The sequence below is a fragment of the Lithohypha guttulata genome (assembly GCF_036872675.1).
Source record: "Lithohypha guttulata strain CCFEE 5908 chromosome Unknown scaffold_3, whole genome shotgun sequence".
Classification (NCBI taxonomy): domain Eukaryota; kingdom Fungi; phylum Ascomycota; class Eurotiomycetes; order Chaetothyriales; family Trichomeriaceae; genus Lithohypha; species Lithohypha guttulata.
The window spans coordinates 1,952,613-1,974,095 of NW_027042752.1; the positions used below are offsets into that span (position 1 = coordinate 1,952,613).

At 49.1% G+C, this 21,483-nt stretch overlaps 7 protein-coding genes across 7 annotated transcripts; 3 read left to right on the forward strand and 4 right to left on the reverse strand.

The window, feature by feature from the left end:
• Positions 1 to 165: 165 nt before the first annotated feature.
• On the forward strand, positions 166 to 1,333 carry LTR64_004489 (uncharacterized protein; the record flags this gene model as incomplete). Its single annotated transcript, XM_064898834.1, has 2 exons — positions 166 to 670; positions 726 to 1,333. 2 exons carry the CDS (start codon positions 166 to 168, stop codon positions 1,331 to 1,333), a joined length of 1,113 nt encoding a protein of 370 aa, XP_064754791.1.
• Positions 1,334 to 3,807: 2,474 nt separating this feature from the next.
• LTR64_004490 (uncharacterized protein) lies at positions 3,808 to 5,094 on the reverse strand (the record flags this gene model as incomplete). The annotated part of the gene is made up of 1 exon (XM_064898835.1): positions 3,808 to 5,094. One exon carries the CDS (start codon positions 5,092 to 5,094, stop codon positions 3,808 to 3,810), a length of 1,287 nt encoding a protein of 428 aa, XP_064754792.1.
• Positions 5,095 to 7,957: 2,863 nt separating this feature from the next.
• On the reverse strand, positions 7,958 to 8,912 carry LTR64_004491 (uncharacterized protein; the record flags this gene model as incomplete). Its single annotated transcript, XM_064898836.1, has 2 exons — positions 7,958 to 8,395; positions 8,445 to 8,912. The coding sequence occupies 2 exons, from the start codon at positions 8,910 to 8,912 to the stop codon at positions 7,958 to 7,960; spliced, it is 906 nt and encodes a 301-aa protein (XP_064754793.1).
• Positions 8,913 to 11,435: 2,523 nt separating this feature from the next.
• Positions 11,436 to 12,290, forward strand: LTR64_004492 (uncharacterized protein; the record flags this gene model as incomplete). The annotated part of the gene is made up of 1 exon (XM_064898837.1): positions 11,436 to 12,290. One exon carries the CDS (start codon positions 11,436 to 11,438, stop codon positions 12,288 to 12,290), a length of 855 nt encoding a protein of 284 aa, XP_064754794.1.
• A 551-nt stretch (positions 12,291 to 12,841) lies between these two features.
• On the forward strand, positions 12,842 to 13,718 carry LTR64_004493 (uncharacterized protein; the record flags this gene model as incomplete). Its single annotated transcript, XM_064898838.1, has 2 exons — positions 12,842 to 13,130; positions 13,183 to 13,718. 2 exons carry the CDS (start codon positions 12,842 to 12,844, stop codon positions 13,716 to 13,718), a joined length of 825 nt encoding a protein of 274 aa, XP_064754795.1.
• A 963-nt stretch (positions 13,719 to 14,681) lies between these two features.
• On the reverse strand, positions 14,682 to 16,284 carry LTR64_004494 (uncharacterized protein; the record flags this gene model as incomplete). Its single annotated transcript, XM_064898839.1, has 2 exons — positions 14,682 to 15,817; positions 15,870 to 16,284. The coding sequence occupies 2 exons, from the start codon at positions 16,282 to 16,284 to the stop codon at positions 14,682 to 14,684; spliced, it is 1,551 nt and encodes a 516-aa protein (XP_064754796.1).
• Positions 16,285 to 19,181: 2,897 nt separating this feature from the next.
• LTR64_004495 (uncharacterized protein) lies at positions 19,182 to 20,825 on the reverse strand (the record flags this gene model as incomplete). The annotated part of the gene is made up of 2 exons (XM_064898840.1): positions 19,182 to 20,215; positions 20,495 to 20,825. 2 exons carry the CDS (start codon positions 20,823 to 20,825, stop codon positions 19,182 to 19,184), a joined length of 1,365 nt encoding a protein of 454 aa, XP_064754797.1.
• Between the last annotated feature and the right edge of the window lie 658 nt (positions 20,826 to 21,483).

Genomic DNA, 21,483 nt, shown 5'->3' on the forward strand with positions numbered 1-21,483 from the left:
TTGGGGTGTACAGTCTGTGACTCAACGATATCTCGTCCTGGTAGTCGCGAAGACTACAGGACTTCCCTCCAATCAGAGAAACGATTAATACATAACCCATACGAAATTGACCCAACGGTGCGCTCGTATTGGTCTTTTGAAATGCTGGAACTAATCCTGGCAGAAATGGCATTCGTCGAGCTAGCTCCAGAGCTGGTACACCAGATTTACAATACACTTTACAGCATCAACGACGTGATAAACCTGTCTCTCACTTGTCGCCATTTCAACGTACTCCTCAAGCACAGCCAAAAGCTACCCACTTTGTTCGCAGCTGCCGAGCGTGAATTTGGTCCTTTAGAAGATGTCGCACAGCTTGTTACCTTTAATGCTTCGCAGCCAGCACACATAAAGCGTCACCCACAACAAAACTATGCCCTGCTAAGACAAATGATTAAGATTGGAGGTGTTGCTCAAAAGTGTGCGGACATTTTCCCAGAAAGACGATGGCAGGACAACTATCTTGAACGACGAACACTTTCCAACGATGAGGTGTGGAGATTAAGGCGAGCAGTCTACAGATACTGGCTGTACTGTGAAGCTTTCCAAGGTCGAGGCAATTCGAGGAGTATGCGCATGCTGCCATATATGGTGGAAGAAAGAGCACAATTACTACGAACTTGGACTACAGGTAAGCCTGGTTTTAATCGACGTGTGGCGTAGCCGAGATGCTGATATCCGTGCAGAAGAACTAAGCGAGATTGAGGACGTGCGGCTTGTGCTTGAGGATCTTGTCTCACTTGAACTTTGTCCTACCCACGGCGCTGCACAACGAGAATTCAACCAGCACTGCGATTTTGCTGAAGTACGCCAAACCCACCAGAACGTCTACACTCACCGATCGTGGAACTCCTGGCCACCTGATTCATTTACCTCTCAACTGCTGTCCACCAATATTTTCCACAACTACCGCGACGAACAAATCCTGAGCAGGCATCTCGATTTACCTGTTCCTCAGCGCAGGAAGCTCGAAATGATGGGCTGGGGCGACGAGATCTCGCAGTATTATGTCGTGCAATCTATGATGAAGCTGAATCCAGCTCAAATCATGTACTTGTACGAACATACTACACGGAAACAGGACATTGAGCGCTGGCTAGCAGAACATATCGGCGAAGAATGGTTCTGGGATAACGGGCAGACATGGCTTGATACCTGGAACCTGGTACTGTACAAAAGAGGCCTGGATCCCGAATGGTTACAACTCGAAATTCAAGAAGGCAGAGCAGGAGTTACAAACAAGGCAGGATCGTCCGACCAGCATATTGAGCAGAATCACCAGTGTCTGTACTAAGTCAATCAAGCATCTGTCACCTACGCCGATGCAACATACAGTAATCGCAGTTGTCCATCTGGATTCCTGCTGTCTATCTAGGCTATTGGGTACAGTGGCTGAACAATATTAAGATCAGCAAATTAGTTGGCCTTCTACATTACTGAGACAAAACATCGCTTTCTTTGTCCAATCCCCAATTTCGATGCTTCAAGTTGTGCCTTTTTGTCTGCACTGACCGTGGTCAGGTCCGCTCAATTTCTTTGTTATGCTGACTTCACAGGGCCATGTCCTTCCCTTCGATTGACAGTATGCCGTCAACCGTTCCTGCCTCCAACACCTAACCATCCAGAATGAAGTCGGCTCTCTTGAGCCTGGGAGCTCTCCTCCTCATAATCACCAGAAGTGCGTCAGCCCAATCGACCAGCACCGTAACCGCAATCGACCCTCAAACAATAACGGCAGCAACCTTCACCCCGATCGTGACACCAAACTTAGCCAATGTCATCTTCACCTTGGCAGACAGAAGCAAGAGTACCTCTTTCGACGTCATCAAGGATAAGAGATGCTATAACACGGCTGAAGTTGTTGGTACACAGTATGAGCATGGGAGGATGGGGGTGAGTATTTATGCATTCTATTTCAACCTCATTCTTCGTCTTGAAGACAGGTGTTTGAGGCTAATACTGCGATATAGGTATCTATTGGCACGACCTGCACCAGCTTCGACCTCCCTAACTGTCAGGGATCGCTTTCGGTCCTTACTCACCGTGTTGGTCAATTGAATATGTATGCTGCAGGAGATTATCCGTTCATTAGTTTTTGGTGTGAGGGCAATGGGTTGCAGAAGGAGACTCCGGTGTTTACTTTTGGTTCATAGTGTTTTCTGGACTTTCGACCATAGTAGTACTGCTAAAGAGTTGAGGCGAAAGGCACATTGTTCACCAAAGCAATAGTAGAAATGTTCAGTAACCCTATCACGCCAAATTTTGGTGTCTGTTCGATGTGGTATTACTGCGAAATTGTAGTTTTTCGGTAGCTGGAGTTACGTTAATGGGATAGTGCTCCGAAATTTGAGTCAGACCTCATCGATGTGAGTAGAAACAAGACCGGCTGTGCTCTGGCCGAGCTTACCTGCTGGGATGGTACAGAAGTACCAGGTTCAATACAAATGTACATACAACATAGTATAGCTAGAGCAATATACAGATAACCTGATCTTTAATCTCCGTGCAATGCATCGTCAATTGGCTACTTCCGGAACGTTACAATCTGGGAGAAGTCCTTTCAATCGTGCATTGGGGTCGTCGCTGCACACACACAAAGCATACTTATATCTATCAGACATAGGAAGGTCTCCTCTGTTGGCACGATGTAATCTGCTGTTCAGAATTTGACCATATCGGAGGCCTGTCCAAGCAGAAAGTATACAGCAACTCCACATGTACTTTTGCCACAAAGCTTGATTGCCGTAACGACTGTCTCGTTCTATAGCATTGATTACCTATCATCTACATACTGTGTATCCCTGCATGCTTCCTCAGCGCAAACGAAAAATAAGGGCAAGAAACAGTAAAAGCACTCGTCTCGTCACGCAATGCTCCCAGACGACCTACAACCACACCCAACCAAACTCCTCGACCTGCCCGAAGAGCTCCTCCTCAAGATCTTCATAGCAGTCTACGACCCATGGCACGCTCGCATTTCCTGGCGTCCAAATAGATGTTACGAACTGCCGCCCGAGCACCACTGCAACATCCGCTGCTACCAAGGCATTCACGACTTCAAAGCTACACCAAGCAGTCCATCTCGCATCGCGCCCATCCTCATCTGTTCATCACTACGTGACATCGCGCTCACAGCTCTACGGAAACAATTCACTGGTGTCTTTGACGCGACTCAGGCGAAGAAATGGCCTCAGATACCGGCTGCGTGGAATTTCCTTCGGAGCACGGTGACGAAGGTTAAATTGCCTCATCTGGAGATACCGGATGCTACTTATTCGATCCGCTGTGCTCCTGTTGTGGTTGCGGAACAGTGGCAGTTTAACCATGTGGAGATTTCAAAGTCGCTGCCTCTGGTGGGTACTCTAGAGTATTGCTGTTTGACTGTATTTGCTATGTGGTTCGTTGAATATGATCCTGGAACGGATGAGGCGAGATTTGAGGAAGCGGAAGCGCGTGTGCATGAGAATTGGGGTGGTTTAGACACTCTCTGGGAGGCCGAGGACGAGGGAACGATGATTCTGTTTCATGTCTTGTTCATGGCCGATAATGAACTAGATGGCACGGACGTGCTGTACAAACTGGATCGACGGGCTCGATCGTGCTCCGTAGTACAGAATGTGCCTATTTCAATCAGAAGAAAGTACACAAATATGCTGGAGATCCAGCCAAAGACCCTGCTACCATAATAACGACACGGAGCTGCTTTTGCCACGATTACCGCTCGTGGGGCCAAAGGTCGGGAGTAATTCAGAAACTGCACGGTCGAGCTCAATCATTCAATGTCACCACCAATGCATCCTCTCCACTAAGTCGGCCTGTACAAAGCTTTGCCCAAATACCTTCGATGCCATCCTCGCCTTTAAGGCCATGCTCGACTTTCAGATTCAATCCCAATACCCTTCCATCGAAATCGTGTTCCTGCTGTGCTACCATTCCCGCAAAACGGCTGTCCATATCCTCAAAGTATTTCGCCTCGCCGCATCTTAGCATCGCTGCATCCCGAATACCTGTGGCATTCATCTGCCACGGTTTCAATTTCTCAGCTGTCGCTCTTCTCTTTGACATTGCCTCCTGGTCATATACTTTAACCTCAGCTCCAATAGCCACGCACACTACCTCCGCGGAGCTATTGACCTGCTTGATCGCCACCACAACCTCCTCCAGACTATTGCCTCGGCCAGCAAAATTCAGAACGACATATTTTTGATATGGTTCAAACGAGCCTGCCAAATTATGATAATTTACCACTTTGTGCGTGAAAGGCACGTTCCGGATATAGCTTCTGCACCACTCTTTGCTGCTAGTGACCTCGACCAAGGTATATCTTGGCTGCTTGGTAGCAGCAATAGCAGCCAGCTCATGAATGAAACTTCGGGCAGTCTTGGAGCCAGAGCCAAGACAAACAATGCAGGCTCCAGCAAGGTCGGCCTCCTTCGTGGTCCACGGTGCAGCTGGAATTCCAAGGGCTGTCGGGTCCCCAAGGGGGTGAATTGGAGCACTTCCATCTTGAGGAAATAGGAAACGTGCAATCGAGGCTCCCGCCTCATTCACTTTGAGTACTGCTGACCAAGCCAGTAAGGAGTTGTTGAGATTTGTATCAGCTGGCTCAAGCTGGTAGCGTTGGTATAGATTCATGATCTTGTTTCTGTGCGGGCTTGTTTCAGTAAAGTGGCTGGGGACAGACGCGACCTGCGTCAATTGAAGGTCAACCGTGTGCTCAGAGATCGGCAGAAAGCCGCTGATGACCCTCCCTGGTTCTATGTCCTCGATGGTCGATTCCAGAACCTCACAACAACCCCAGCCTGGAGCAATGCCATACTTTGTGACATCGTTGTAGTGTTCCGGGAGCGAGGCTGGCAAAGGAAATGCTGACCACCAATGCAGGACATCTCCCATCAGACAGTACGAGAGATTGTTGGCTGTGATGCCTACCAACCTGGTCCGGACACGGACTGAGGATGGTCCAAGTGAGGTCGCTGGCAGAGGAATCTGGAGACAGACCTGCTCATCGTATCGAGCTTTTTCGACGAGGCGGATCGTTTCGATAGATGCCATACTCACAAGCTCTTTTCTAGCAGTGTCTTGACGGGGCCTCAAATCGGACGTTGTGCTCCTAGATCGAAGATTGTACAGGCTTGGGACGACGTTGCAATATTGTCGGATCACTAGGTCGCCTTAACAGGGATACTCATGCCAAGACTAAGGTAAAGTACGGCCGTACAAGATAGACCAGCGATGTTTCTGACGTGACCGCCAAGAGAGAGTACTGTAGGGCAGATGGAGATCACGATGGTGTTCACGAAACTTTTGTCCAAGGCTCAATGTTGTAAACTTTTGTGATATTGGACACTCCAAACACAAAGGGTGTACGACTTCGTCCGATGGTATGTCGCCGCTCACGAGACCGGACAAGAGCTTCGAGCTCGAGCTTCGGTCTTCTACATTGCAGTTTCATCTCATGCATGTTGAGGATAAGTAAAGTAATCCATGTTCCGAATCCAGTCTGTAGCATCTTCAATGTATCATGTCATCTGCTGAGCCATATGGTGCCTGCACAGCCAGCGTGCTATTCTCGATGCTCATCATGCTTGCTTTCTCAACCGCATCTCTTGTGTGGACAAGGAAATCTAATTATGCCCATCGCTTTTCCTCGACTCGTAAAGAACGTGCGGGTACCCAGCTCCTGACATTGGAATATTGAAAGGGCATTCATCGTCAGGGACTTCACAGGCGCCGAGCTTCAATCGAGCTCTGTGCAGGGTCAGTTGCCACGTCACTAGAGAGAAAGCAGCCCATATATTGGGTTCAAGTCCTAGAAAGTCAGTTCACCTGCTGGACAATGAATCGAGAAGCATGCACAGCACGAATGAACGACGTTTCGAGTCGACGAGCATAACTGAAGCTCCTGTAGTAGGTCGACATTGTTCAAACCTGCATAGCTCTGCCAAAGACGAGCTTTCGAGTCGCTCCTGCCAGCAATTAAGTTCGAGGATTGCGTCAATAATGTTTGCGAGTTTTGCAATTGATACAGTACATCAAACGTGTTTGTGGAAGGCATTACCCTCATAATTCTACTCGTGGTCAATCTTCGCCCGCTGGCAAGCTAAACATCCAGTATTCGCTGCGCGACTCGCAGCTGCTCTGAACGCGAACCGAGGATTAGGACCACGTATCTTATTTCATCGCCGTCACTCACAGCCACTACAACCACAACCCTTCCCCACCTTGACTGCCCTGCATCCGTCCCACTCCTCTTGTCATACTCGTATACCGCAGAAATACAGTCATCAAGACTCTGATACAACTACACACCTATCGGGTGCCCTGACACTGGTTCGCCGACTGCCCATTGGTTTAATCACATCAATAGGTGTCGGCGAGATTGCCACTGCTCATCTAACCTCATCAAGTAGTCCTTCAAAGTCGATGCTCCGAGTAGCACAACACAAGATCTTGATCGAAAGATAGTCCAACTAACACACCACAGTTACAACTGCCGGTACTGTACTAGTCCTGCAACCTCCTGAGTCTACAAGGGCCTGAATCCCGTCAGCCGCTGAGATACGACAACGACGACAGCTCATTCGAGCTACTGAAGTGCAAGAACTGACAGCTGCAGACTGTGTTGGAAGCCTGTGACAGGAGCATGGTCTCAATGGTCCCTTGGACTTGCACCTGCTCCGACCCCATCCACTTCAAGTTAGATACTCATACGGCCACCCATCTGCGACCAGCATATCCTCGATAAGCGGATGGGGGCGAAGTGCGTCTTCAGCGAACAACTTCCTTCTTCTGCCGATGTATTGCAGCACGTGAACTCCTCAAGGGTGGAGCGTGAAGCACGCAGAATGTCGTGCCAAGCGATTGTGACCTTGCTAAACCTCGAAACTTGACTGCTTGCATTTCACAAGCATTCTTGCGTTGACAGGTGCTTGTTCTCCCCACATGCGCTAGCTCGGAACATTTGGCATATGGCAGGAATCGAATCGTGACAGCTGCATCTGCTTGGTGGGACAAATCAGCAGTCACTTATCACTCACACCCGACATTTCGGTGCTTGTCGTGCTCCCCTTCCACCTCAGGTATTCTCTTGGTTGCTGTGGTATGTGTCCATACAGAGGTCTCCGAAGCGCAGGAGCACTCTCGCCTACAGAACAAAGCGGCCAGAGTTCTCGAGTGGGGTAATTGTGATGAACCGCTTTGTCAGAGCCATGCATGATATTATCGCATGCTACTGCACTCTCATGATGAGATTTAGCGATCTCATCGCCTTAATCTCCAAAGTCTTCACGCCCATAAATCAAGGTATCATGTGTATCTGGCAAGCATGCTTGCAGCTGGCCATCTGGATGATTCCGGCCTAAATACCTTTGGGAAAGTTCTGGCGATTAATACATATGAGGCGTCCCGACGGAGCAGCATATACTTGGCATGCATTTTTCGCGCGCATATGCAAACTAACGCGTCTAATATACAAAAATACAGTACGGAAATGTCACCACGTGTCCACATCGGCGAATTCATGTCAGGCCAGGCATCAACGAGCTAAAATTCCCATTCGCTCGCGATAGATACGACGTGTCAATCCCACTAGAGTGGGTACTACTGGATCACTTCGGGCTGAGCCTGTCGGTGAGAGGAGCCGAAGTCGTTGTTTCAACGACTGAAGCCACGAGGTTAAGCGCTTGACAGAACACGCATGGATATTTAGACTGCTTCTGTTCCATCTAGATGCAGTAAAATCTGCAGATACAAATGTACATGTACAATAAGCACGTTCCATCCCTGCAAGCTCCAACGACCTTCCACGTTGTAGGAAGTCCTCCCTAATCAGAACCAAAAATCCACAATGCCCCACCATCCACGTTTCACCTATCATTCATGCTCGTGCACATTATTCGAGTAGCTGTTACCCTATCTACCATGTCCTCTTAATCATCTTGCCCTTCGCAGCACATGCAGCCCTGCAGGCGTCAGGCCCCCAAGCACTTCCAGTACCCACATCCGGGATATGCGAGCCCACACTCTGCAGATTGACCTCTCCACCCAGAATAGTCTGGGTGAAATTAGCTGGCAGGCTGAAGAATGCATTCGCAAGGTTATGGGTGCCGGCGTCCTCGGAGTTGAGTGCAGATACGAGCTGAGCGTTCTCACAGCCAATGTTCATCATGGTGTGCACCGAGGCTGTGGGGAAAATGGTCATTTGGCCGGGAGTTAGAGTCTCTTCGACTGTTCGTGCGCCGTTCTCGGCGATCATGAAGGTGCGTGTGGTGCCTGACATGGCGACGACAAAGTTGGTTGCTCGTGGGTGGATGTGTGGTGGGAGCATGGAGCAGGGGCCCAGGTTGAGCATTGCCTGGGATTATGTTAGCTTTTCGTTTTCGGTAATGAGAATAAAGTCCTACCAGTGTCATACCCTGGCCAATCACGGCAGGGAAAGAGGCGGCATTGGCGTTGACAACACCACCTGGAGCAAAGGTGTATTTGTCTTGCTTGGTGAAGTCAAAGTGCCAATCCTCGTCCTTGGGAAGGAGAGCCATTCGGTCGAGGTTGGTGGTGGCCATTCTGAGCTTAGCGCTTAGTTCTGGATCAGTGTCGGCACCAAAAGCTACACCAGCCAACACAATGGCAACAGTGCAGAGAGTTCCAAGAAATACCATAGCGGCGAGCTTCCAGTTGAATCTGCGAATGCTCTTCTGTCCCGGTTGGCCTGAGGCAAGCTCCTGGAGTTTGATGATAGCTTGTTGTTTTTCAGCGTCTGGGAGGTCGTTGAAGAGAGTGATATCGCTCTTGTTATCTGATGTGACTGTGGAGTGTCTGTTGGATCTCAATGAAGAAAAGACTTTGTTGAAGCTGGCAGGAAGAAAGGGCATGATGTGTTTCAGAACTTGTTCATCTCGTGTCCTTGTGGTAGATGGTGGTGATGAAGGATGAAGGACTGGTGGGACATTCTACCTTGCTTTATACTCCGAGCACCCTCTCGCGTCTGCTGAGTCCTCGAGCCTCCGTTATCATCGTCGACCTTGCTCGGCTCGCATCTACTCATCCTCGCGTGTTCAGAAATGATGATTGCAGGTCGCATTATGCAAAGCCCTGGGTACTCCAGAGCCACTCATTCGCTTCTTCCAGGTTATGGCCGGCAATCGACCCATTCGAGACCTGCTGATTCGCGAGTCCATGTGTAGACTCTTGGACATGCGTTCCCGTCAACAAGAACAGTATCAATTGAGCCTAGGCTCAGGTGGTGGAGGGCGGAGTCCAGCCGCTCGTGGACACTGTAGTCATCCTGAAAGCGAATGCGAAGGACGTCGAGGAGGACGCTAGTCGTGGGGTCCAGAGATGTGGGTAAAGGCGTCCCGAAGCCACGGTCGCATAAGCGCTTATGCTTGATGGTGATTGGTGAGGGATTATTTTTGCTGCATACAAAACCTTATTCGCTTATCGTGACAGAAGAACTTGTAGTCTGTAGGTATCGGTCGAGGCCTGCATTAGAAGACATGCACTAAGTATTCAAGCTGCTCTTAGAAGTCAGTGCTATCTCGAGAAAAGCCATCGGCTCGAGCAGCATGCTGCTTCTCAGCTTTGGCCAAGCAGGCTTGGCTAAACTTTGTGACCACTCGAGGCACGTCTCAGTCATGCCACGTTATGGCTCTTGGTCAAGGTCGTCGTAGATTGGTAGGGGCTCACAGTCTGTACACTATCATGTCCCGAAGTCTGTCGTTCCCTTTGAGCTTCTGCCGCCCAGGTGACCGCCCAGGTGACCACCCTACTGTGCTGTATGAATGGTTATCGTTGCAATCACTGTCAGCAGCCATATCGTACTTCCACCCGAACAAAGAGATATTAACAGGCACTTTCAGAAGGAGTCAGGCGTAGACCCACTCATTGCTGCGCACTGGTTACTCCTCATGATTTAGCATGTCTCGAGCAGGCCAAAGTCCATACTGTCCCGTGTGGAGTGCCAACATTGCTTTGTGAACAGGGTTGAGGGGTCAGACGTGCATACACTACCGAGCAGAATAAGGTTGTTGCGGGAGAGGAATATTTGTCACGGACGAATTCAACCGAAGTCCAGGATGGATAACGCGAGATAGCCAGATGGTGACCATTTTGCATCAGACTGCAATCTGTTTCAGCGTAGCTTGTCCATCCGCATCTGAGAGCGACTGTATTCTCTGTATCGATCTCTTTTGCATCATGTGGGAAGGAGAGCTGACCGGAAAAGATTTGCAACCCGTGACATATACATCTCTTGTATGAATGGGAACGCTGCCATCTATGGTTCTCAAGCCTCAGCCAGTATCAGGCATCCCGTCTTGGTAGGCCAATCGTCTCGCTTAATGTTCTCGTACGCGTTACTGTCAAGGTTGAGGAATGCTCATGGAGCATAAGCCGTTGGAAAACACGGGAATCCTATAGCAGGACTAAAGCTCCATTAGTTGTCGAGAGCTGTCTCCAGGCACAACGAAGCTCAGCACCTGAGGACAATGAGAGGCGACAGAATGGGAGAGACATTCATCGACGACGCTGCGAACCGCTCCAATTAAATGCAGCAAGGTTCGACCGGACCTAAAGCTGCTCCCACGTTACAATCAACGCACTGCGATATGCCATATTCGCGTGTACGTATACTCAGAGACGATGCACTCTGAACTGCCGGAGCTGCTGTTGCACTGTCCCGATATTCACCCGGTTGACCTTATAGTCGACCGTACCGATCGCTCCTCTGCCTGGGAATCGTTCATTGAGCGATTGAATAGGCCGAATCCGATATGATACATTGTAGAACGACCAAACAGCTATGTCGAGGACAGTGCTCATGACTGACACGCAAGCTAGTTGTCAGAGGATGCTGCGTCGTGGAAGCATCAAGAGTGCATTCATCCCAAGCCCAGGGTAAGGACATAGCTCCGTCCGGGCTGGGCCACGGATCATGAGACGATGAACAGCCATCAAGACTATGTTGATTATACAGTTTACGCAGCTCTCTAAGCTGGAGGTCACGGTCCAGCGGTACACGTGCTATGACAGTGATCGAACTTTTCACAATACAGGATGCACAATCAATCAACCATCGAGCTAGGCATCCATCTTACAGAAGCCAGACAAAGCTTCTCTACGATGGCTACTAGTAGAACAAAGTTAATACAAGGTAGATTGTGGTCACCAACAAAGAGACCATGGCATTGATATGTCTGAACCACAATGCCTATGTTCCTGAACAAAAAAGCTTGACTTCTACCACACAGCACAAACATCCTGTTAGAATCGCATCACTATATGTAAGTCTTCAAACCTGCTTCTGAAATCGAGACTTTACATCATGTCAAATTAAGAATACACAATCACGTCAAGAACACATTAACGTGAAAGTCAGTTCGACCAAACAAGTCATCATGGATCCATACAAGACACTATTCATCGACCCAGAGTCGTCCCTGGCAGAAGTCAAGGAAACCTACAGATCGCTTGCATTGTTATACCATCCCGATAAAGCAGGCGCCCAAGGTGAAGAGAGGATGAAGGAAATAAATTGTGCCTACGAACTCATTCTCAAAATTCACAGCCGAGCTGGAAAGTCTTGTGAGAAGATTACAAGCGAGAGCAAGCTAGACGATGCTGAATGGCAACCCGCCGAAATCAACGGCGTACTGGGATCGGTCCCGATAGATGAAGACGAACGTTTGGTCCCGATGGACGAAGACGAACGTTTCGCAGAGTTGTTCCCCGTGCTCTTCGAGAGACTAGAGTCACACATCAAGAAGACATTGACCTTCAACAAGGTGCAATACAGACGTATACAGAATCATCTTCTGCGACAGCTCAAAGGTATGATTCTCACCTGGCTCGACTGGCTACGTCGTGACGGGCCAGAAGCTGACAATTATCGCCAGACCTGTGGACATATCGGTCGTCTCCTCAACACTGTCAAGTGGACACTGGCCTTACAGGCTGCGAAGTATGAAGGAGGTGGTGGACGCTGGGCAGCGTTAAGCTTCGAGAAGATGCTTGAGCAATTCAGTCTCGAGGTAGCTGCCACTGAAGGGTCTCTTGTCGTTGTCACTGGCGAGGACGACAAGCTGATCTTACGCTTGGAATTCTGGTCACTCCTCTACGTCAAACAGGGATGGGTAGATGCCGACAAGGAGCTGTCAGACAGAGTCTTTCAAGACCCTGGCTGGCTGGCTCGAATACTTGAACAGGGCTCTCAGCAGGCTTCTATTAAAGATGCTTGGTCATGTTCCGGATAGGAGTAAAGACTACTAGTAGTAGGCAGATGGTTAGGATACACATCTTGAGCTGAATGATAAAATATGTATGACTCTTTTTAAACCTGCTTCCTAAGTTCTCACTCTTTAGATACGCGGTACTCTTAACTTCCCCCAGCCACCATAATCCGGGTGTACATGGTGGGCTCGTCTGATGCTTCGAATATGGAAAGGACACGGCTGCTCTTCATCGAGTCTTTCAGTTCATGCCGAGTGACAGAATGGCATTAAAGTTCTGGCGGAGATAGCTGGACCCAGCTGGACAATAATGGAGAGTTTCCCACCAAAGTTGAACCGAGCAAATCGGCTGGCCAGCGAGTCCCGACCAATGAAACTGTGACTCACAGCGCTCTTCTCCAACATCGGGACGCCTTGTGATAACCATCTGATTGCACAGATTAGCAAGCCATACATCCTACAATCGATAACACTATTCATGTACAGCAAGTCCATTTTGTTGCGATCGCAAACATAAGCGCGTCAATATTCTCTATTATACGTATCCATCATAAATCAAGCCACCACCTCCAGCTATGGGCGTCTACTACGAAGTCATCCCACCCTCCCTCCAAACATGGATCATGGACCAAAAATGCTTCTGGGTCGGCAGCGCACCACTCTCCGGCAAAGGCCACATCAATATATCGCCTAAAGGCGGTCAGTATTTCGGCATCATAGACGAAAAGACGTTCTGGTACCAAGACCTGAGTGGCAGTGGCAATGAGACTATCTCGCACTTACATGAGCCGGGGAATGGACGGATCGTGATCATGTTTAATGCGTTTGAGGGGCCACCGAAGATTGTTAGGTTGTGGGGATATGGTAAGACACGCTAGGTAATAATATTTGGTGCGTGGATGCTAACGATCTAAAGGTCGTGTCCTTGAATATGGCACACCAGCTTTCAAATCTCATGTCGAGCAGTACAAAGTCAACACCATCCCAGGCACGCGCAGCATAATCATGGTTGACATCCACCAGGTCGGTGGCTCATGTGGATGGAGTGTGCCATATTACGACTTCAAGGACTACAGACCTGTCCTCAACGATTTCTTCGAGAAGAAGCAGAAGAAGTTTGAGGAAGGCGCCGAGAAGGAGGATATGGATAGGTATTGGGCCTGGAAATCGGCATGGAGCATGGATGGCTTGCCTGGAATGAAGCGTGGTCTGGAAGTCGGGAAGAGGGAGAATATTGAACCGCTGAAGAAAATGGTCGGTCCCTTGGCACCTAAAAATGGGTTTGTGCATTCAGACGGTTTCACGTTGGAGCAAGTCATTGTGGTGTTTATTGTCGCTTTCATTGCTGGTATCATGGCTGTTACCTTGAGTCCCGCTGCTCTCAAGAATGTCCTGGCACTTGTACCTGGGCACTCGAGGAATGCGGTCTGGTTGCCAAAGAGTTTGAGGTAACTCGTATAAGTATGAGTATGGCTAGTGATGGCGCGCAGGTGTTGTTCGGAAGTGTTCTAGCGAGTTTGTATTCTGTACGTATTGATGACCCTTAGATTCAGACATTACTTCAACGAGAGCGAAGTTGTCCATTTAGATTGTTTTCTGGATATGCCCTTGTCTAAGGAGTACATGGCGGAGATACTGTATCTTTCCACTTGAAGTTTGTGAACTTCTTTGAATCCTCTTTGCCACATCTTGTCCGTTAGCATTGTGCCTCTGCGCTGCATTACACAACTTCGAGCTGATTTGTATGAGATCTCGCTCAATACATCATATTCCATGGTGAAAGATGCATCGGGACATCCAACGAGTGGTGTGAGCCCCATTTTCTATGTCGATTTAAGCTCTGATAGAGGACTTCGGAAAATCGGCCGCTTTGTCGTACAAATCTCATCAGGGTAGGCTTCGCGACTTACCACAGTCAGGGCTATTGAGATGTGTCGCTTCTTTTGTTGAGTGCTGAGTTGTGGTATCTATCGTCGGGTTCAATGCTGTTTTCTGTCACGGTCGTGTCAGAACTGAAATTCTTGCGATTGGCGTGGTCTGCGCATAATACCGTCCACAAAGTGTTCAAATTGCGATGACTCTCCTGTAAACAGTTCAATTTATTCCGGACCGCACAGCCATGGTGCAGTAGCGAACCAACACATCGCGGGTCGACTTCTTTTATTTCCGGGACTGTCAATTTGCCCAAAGGAAAGCTCATTGTGGCTTGGACTCTAAGATTTGACGTAACGCTGCTTTGTCGTTCTATTGCCAGCATGCCGAGAAGCAGACATAGCACTTGGGAATATGGTTGAGTATAAATTGAAGCCGCGGACAAGGACAAAGTATAGAACATACGGTCACAACAGATGAACGGTAAATGCTCTTGATTAATTCAGATACAGGACTGCCTGTTCTTCTAAATTCTCTGAACGTCTACAAAGTATACTTGAATCCTACCAAGCCCTCAATCGGCTTAGCGTTAGGGTTGTCGGTGACTCTCTTGTTTGCTCGGTAGAACTTGAGATCCAAGAGCAGAGTGATGACGATGATCAAGGCGGCAGCAAGCATGCAGGTCAACATACCTGGACCATAGGCTGGCTTGTCCTGCTCTCTGAACACAGTACCACCGATGATACCACCAATACCACCAGCACCGACGAGGGTGGCGGAGCAAAGAGCTCGCTTCCACTGGCCTCGGATGTTGTTAGCTTGCCATGTCAAAACGCAAGGAACATTGGCGTTGGCAGCAGTGGTTGCAAGGAAGACACCGAAGTATCGGACACCGACGTTGTGGACGTAGCCGAGGAGGGCGATACCGATGAGACCCATGCAGCCGTTGGCGATGATGAAAGGAGATCGAATGTGGTACTTGTCGCCAGCCCAGGCAAAGGCGAACATGACGATTGCTGCGAGGATGTATGGTGGTGCAATCAAGCATTGAGCCTCAGCGACCGAGAAGCCCATTCCGACTTGTAGAATGATGGGGAGGAAGTATGCAATGGCATAGGTCATGGTGGTGGTAAGCATGAAAAGTGTTGCAAAGCCCCAGACCTTGAGGTCAAGAGCGTTTCTGAGGTATTTGCCGATGCTGAATGCTTCCGGGATAGCATCGTGACGATCTTTCTCAATTCGAGCAACGACGAATTCGACCTCCTTTTCGGTGAGGAACTTCTTGCCGAGACCCTTCTTGGCGGCGAGTTCTGGGAAGTCAACAATGAAGTACCAGCCAATGAGGCCGACCACAACAGTGACAAGACCTTGGAGGATGAAAATCCACCGCCAGCCTGAGAGGCCAGGACCGAAGTATCTAGGAGCTGTTGGGTTCTTCTTCGTGGGACCGTGGTGGACACCGAGCCATGGAGCACCAAATTGAACACCGTGGTTTTGTAGTTGGGAGAAGCCATAAGCTAGGATACCTGAGAAAGCTGAGGACATGCTGCCGATTAGGTAGAAGACCGCATTGCGCTTCTGAAGTTCGTAGCGTGGATACCAACAGCTCAAAAGGTAAGCGCAGCCTGGGAAGAATCCAGCTTCGAATATTCCGAGTACGAGACGTAGAGGGAGCAGGTCTGTTTTTCAAGTTAGTAACGGTCAATATCAGGAGTATTGAAGGCAACATACCAGTCCATGTCTTGACGAAACCAAATCCGACCATAGCTAAACCCCAAAGAATGACGATGGAAGGCAAGAACACACGGGGACCCAGCTTTCGGAGAATGACAGTGGCAGGTGGTTGCAGGGCAACGTAGGTGATAAAGAAGACGAGTACAATGATGCTGTACCTCTCGCCAGCCAAAACAAGGTCGGTACCCATGCCAGCAACGACAGCGATACCAAGGTTGGTTCGGTCCATCAGTGACACACAGTACATGAAGCCGAGAGTTGGGACCAAGCGCAAATCGATCTTGCGGATGATCGCCTTCTGCTCTGCAGGAGTGAAGGCATCGATGTGAGCATTGTTGATGGCCTCGGAGTCGTCTGAGTCCACTCTCTCGAGTCTCTCAGTGTCAAGTATCTTCTCGTCCTTGTAATCCATGGCGACTGAAAGAGGTGGAAGTTTTGAAGGTAGGTGTGTGGTTGAAGTTGAAGAAACAGCTTGAAAGACAAACAGATATTGCCTGGCAGAATACGCTGTATATACTTGAGCCTCAAGGTGGATGTCTCAGCAGCATTTGCCAGATGTAGCCATGTCCGCGTCTACTCAGATCGAGCGGAGCGTCCGGATGTTGAAAAAGGCAGTCGAGACACATTGTGTCTGTGCTAGTGCGACGGTGTCGTCTTGGCCAGACGCAGAAGACTCGAGATCCATGAGCTTCTCGAATCTTGAAGGATTGCTTCGCGGACTAGTGCATGCTTGATCGCCACTTTCTGCGTGCAATGAGCGAATGATTATGTGCTGATCTGGGGTAAGTGGGGCGATATGGAGCTGTACCCTGTCCCCAGCTTTCGCAATTCGAGGAGGCAAGCTTTATCTGGGTCTGGGGTGACGGGTCACGAAGCTGAATGGAGGCTCGGCAAATTCAGGTTTGTATTCTAGACTCAAGCCACATGGACGAAGTAGGCGAATTGTCCGATCGCACATGGTTGGAACTTTCCCGGTGCATGATGAAGATGGTGTTCTTCGACCCACGTACTTGATATTCGTCCGTGAATTAGCTTTCGCTGCAATACAGTTTGTCATCTGAGATATCTTACGATCTTTCGGTAGAGCCGCACGCAGAACAAATGACTTACCGAGGATATCAACAATTAGTTTTTACCTTTGGGACCGGAAATTTCTCGATCAGGTGTCTGTACCGAGGAGGAAGTCGTGAGACGAAGGTGGTAACTATGAGCAATTCAGATACTCACAGACCTCTGCCGCAAACATTGTCCTGCATCACCCGAGACTTGTGATTTCGATAGGTATTTCGTGCAACTGCCGAAGAACATTCATCGATCTCGGGTCTCCAGCGCAGTACTCGAGCATTCCTGAACATCGAACATGCAGCATGATGCAGCATGAGGTCGGCTCGACTTTCTGTGCACGAAGTGATATCAATGTAACGACAGGGAGTAGGCCGTCTCGATCCACCAATCGCTTTTGTTTTCTTGAATGAAACAAATTAGACGTGTCATCTCAATATCGCCAAGAACGCTAGTAGCCATGCCAATACCGGACACCCCAGACTGGGCATGGTGCTTGTCGCTTCTTCGCAACTTCTTGTTGTCTTCTCCAAGTGTTCCCAAGCGGTGTCTCAAGCATGAGAAGCAAATAGCCAAGATAAAGGCTTTTCCGTCCTCAAATCGCTGACCTTTCCAAAAGAGGCAGTCGTGCCTTAGCGCGTGGTTGATCCTAGCGCGTCAGTCGGTGGGACAGCCGATAAAGAAAGTCGGTCGAATACTTACATTATCTTTTTCTCTTTCCTCACAACTGTATCAGACGAGGAGGCGTTTCTTTTGCTGCCGCTAGACTGCGCCGCTGTTGACACAGCAAATTTCGTGTCCGATGTGTTCTGTGTCTGGCCTTTCCTGTAATATAGCTAACCCAGCAAAAGCTCCCTTGAGCTATTATGCCCAACGAGGTCGACCAGCCGGCGTCTTGGTCATGAATGATATCGCCATGCCTGTTCCGCTGGATCAAGTCATCTTCGACGTTGCGATGACCCTGACCACAAGGACTTGACTTATCTCGTTGTTCATCGTGAAGTTTGTCAATTTTATACAGAGACAGTAACACGCTACAGACCTTGAATGATACCAAGCGCCCTGCAATACTACGCGAATTTCATTGGACCCAAGTGTTTCAGCTGCTCCTTGCGAGCTTGAATGTCTTCCACAAACTTGATGTGGCAGATGAATCTACATGCATGACTCAAATACTGGAGACTCAGCCTTTTTCTGCGCCGGTCCTTGCTCTTCTCTACCACTCTTTACCAAGAGCATACTAACCACTGACTCTAGCTCTCTTTTTCCACGAACCAGGCTATAGAAAGCCGGATCGAAACCTTCACATTCTCCCGACGAAAGCTATCCCACCAACTCACTCGTATGCACACTTCCATCTCCTTTGGTCGAGAAAGATAAGATACAGAAGAACAAGAGGAATTTCCTTCGATTCTACCCTCTTCACACCACTCTTAGTGATCTTGAGTTGACCTCCGAACGGAAAATAATCCCTGTCAAGATCGTGCACAATTTCGAGTTCGATAAAGAAGCGAACTTGGACGGCTGATGGGGCAGCATCACGATCAAGGCTGAAGTGATCCCTACCAACAGAGGTGCTGGGGCGCGCAGTGAAGGACCTCTGGAACGATCAGACGCAGACTGTGCTACATTCGTCCGGTACTTTTGCAAAGAATAAAGGAAGAGGACAGGAGTGCGGGAAAGTAAGTTGAGCGGAGCCAGAGAGGGCGAGCAGTTGGTTGTCATTTCTACAGAGACAGAATCGCATATGTATCGATATGCTTTCAAGGTTGAGGATCTCTTCGTTAGAGATTGGCATTTTATGCGAGGCTTATCAAATCAGTAGATGCTAAAACTCCTGAATGAGACCTACACTCCCATAAGCATCGTCCTTCCCACTTCTTTTTTCCTTCTTCAAGGAAGCATCGACAAGCATGTTTTATTTCCACATGATTCGTGAATTTGAGTTTTTATCTGATATTCTCTTCCTCCTAGCCATCCCTTTCTAATCCCACCACGGCAGTTCTTCTCAACTTTCGAGCAGCTCGCGCGTCCGCAATTCCTTCTGCTTCCGCCTTCGCCTTTCCAGCATGTTCTTCCTGCTCCTTGGTACTGACAAGTCTTCTCTAGTAACAATAGGATTCTGCTGCATGGGGACTTTGACCCTACTTAGCTTGGACGATTTGTTCTGACCAATGTGTACAGTCTTATTGTCTACCGATCAACAAGTTATTGGTTCTCGCTTCATGGCCGTACATCATTCTCGCCTTATGTGGTATTGATCCTCTCTTTCCAACAGCGAGAAAACGAATCCTTGGTGCAGGCGCGAGCGTAGGGGTCGTCGTCCGTCGGATAGTGGTCCTCGTAGTAGTCTTCCTCCCAGGTCCACTTAATCTCTTTGTCCGTCCACTCATAAGCAAAGTCAAGACCTTTTGCGGTAAGGTGCTCTTTCAGATGCGCAGCCAGGACATGAAGGAAGCGAACGTCGTTCACAGCGTACAGTTTGAGAATCGGTGGTAAAGGTCTGTCCATGAACCTTGAGTAATCCCTGCCGAACGGATACTGCTTGTATCGAGCGAACTCGGTCTCTTGGTCGTTATCTAGACAATCTGAATCAATCATCGTCCGATTATATCCTGGTCGCCTATCGCAATAGTAACGATAGCAGAGCATCTTCAGGTACTGGACATCGAGAACACCTGCCAGCTTGATGCCGTAGTGATTGTACAGCGCGTCCGAATCTGATCGTACGTCGAAGATGAGTTTGACTAACTTCGGGTTCTGGAAGATGTCTTGTAGTGTGGTGGCAGACCCCTGTGCAGGCGTGAACCAGGCCTTCTGACCTAACGTCAACAAGTCCACGAGATAAATCCTCTCAGCGACGTTGTCACGGATCTGCAGGTAGCATGTGGTACCGTTACGTCCTAGGTTATCGCCCTCGCAATCGAAGGAGAGCACCATGCTCTGACCATCTGCTGGCAGTTTCACAAGTTCAGTGAGCATCTTGCGAACCCCGTTCTTGGTTGTAACGTTCGTGTGGGATGCCTCGTGCTCCAGCTCTCGGAGGAATTTCACTGTGTTAATGGACTTGATTATACCTTTGTATAATCGCGAGCTTCGAAGGACATCGAGCTGTGATTCAAGCACAGACTTGATCTTGTTTTTGATATCCTGGTAAATAATGAAAGGTTTTCGGATAGCGAAGAGATAATGTTCTTCGAAATTGCTATAAACCACCACAGGTCGAGGACTCCAATTGTCGTACTCAATGCCAAGGGTATCGACCTGCTGGAGTAGTCGGCCTGGGGTGAGGTCTGTCTTTTTGTCGGATGGTATGACACAACGACAGGAGGTTGGAGCAGAGTTGCAACGTCCGCAGAATTGACACTCACAATAGTATCCCTCCTCCCCGCAGATGTGACATCGCGGACATGAGCAAAACGACTCTGGCTGGTCACAAACCGCACAGGTATCGTCGCCGCAGTCACAATCGTCCTGCATGTTGTTGCATCGCCAACATCGACGACACTGGCAGAGCTGGCGGAGCTGGTTCCGTGCTATGTCCCTATAACATCTTTTACAAGTAGCGTCATGCTCATGCTCATGCTCATTGACCTTATCGGAGGGCTCTGATGCGTCTTCTACGTGTCCTGGCACATCTTCTGAGTGCTCGGATTCGCTCTCGCAAACGTCGTCAGTGCTCAGGACTGCGAAGGGGTTTTTGTCATCCAGTGAGGGCCAAACACACTCGTTGTGAGCAGTGACGGTATGAGCATCGGCCTCAGTGGCCTCAGTCGGACGCAATATTTGGTTTGACATCATATCAGGGGATATCGATGGTCTAATCGGGTCTTGTTTCCTTGTTGAGCTTGAATCGATGTACCCAAAGATGCGATTGTGTGGACTGGTCATGATTGAGGAATTATCGAGAGCGCAGAACAGATTCGAGTATCTTATTCGGTCGAGTAACCTTGCGGTGCAAACACCAAGAAGTGTCGCTCTTTGTCACCATGTAAAGTCATCGCTGTTTGTTGGCCTCGTTGTACGTCAACAACTGCACTTTACTCTGCTAGCAACACCATTGTACGCCATTGTGAAGGGAGCGTTCGAAGCCCGAGTATCGCCAGATACTGCAAATTGACCGCGGACCTGCGAAAAGTGACCTCAGGTACAAGGCTGTGCCTGAGGGCGCAGTCGTCGCAATCATCAAAGATGGTCGTTTAGCGACCAGGGTGTTGAGTCCGAGGCCTCACTGCTGCTAGCTCGTTTTGGTTCGTCTGCTCGTAGGAGGTGGGTGACATGTTGTAAGCAACTGAGTGGACTCCATCTTGAGAACGAGTACCCGAACTCGACGGCTGTCCTTCGCAGTCGTTCTCGAAGTTGGAGCCTCCCTTTTTGGGTTGTTCGTACGAGCTGGTCGTTTCAGGGAGCCTTGTTGAGTGTGTCTTCTTCCACAGCGATTCTCTTTGCTGTGCTCTGAACACCTTTAAGTGTGTCAATAATACAGACGACGTGCCAACCAAGCCTGAACTGGTATTTCTTACCTTCTCCTTTCAGCAATCTGAGTGGT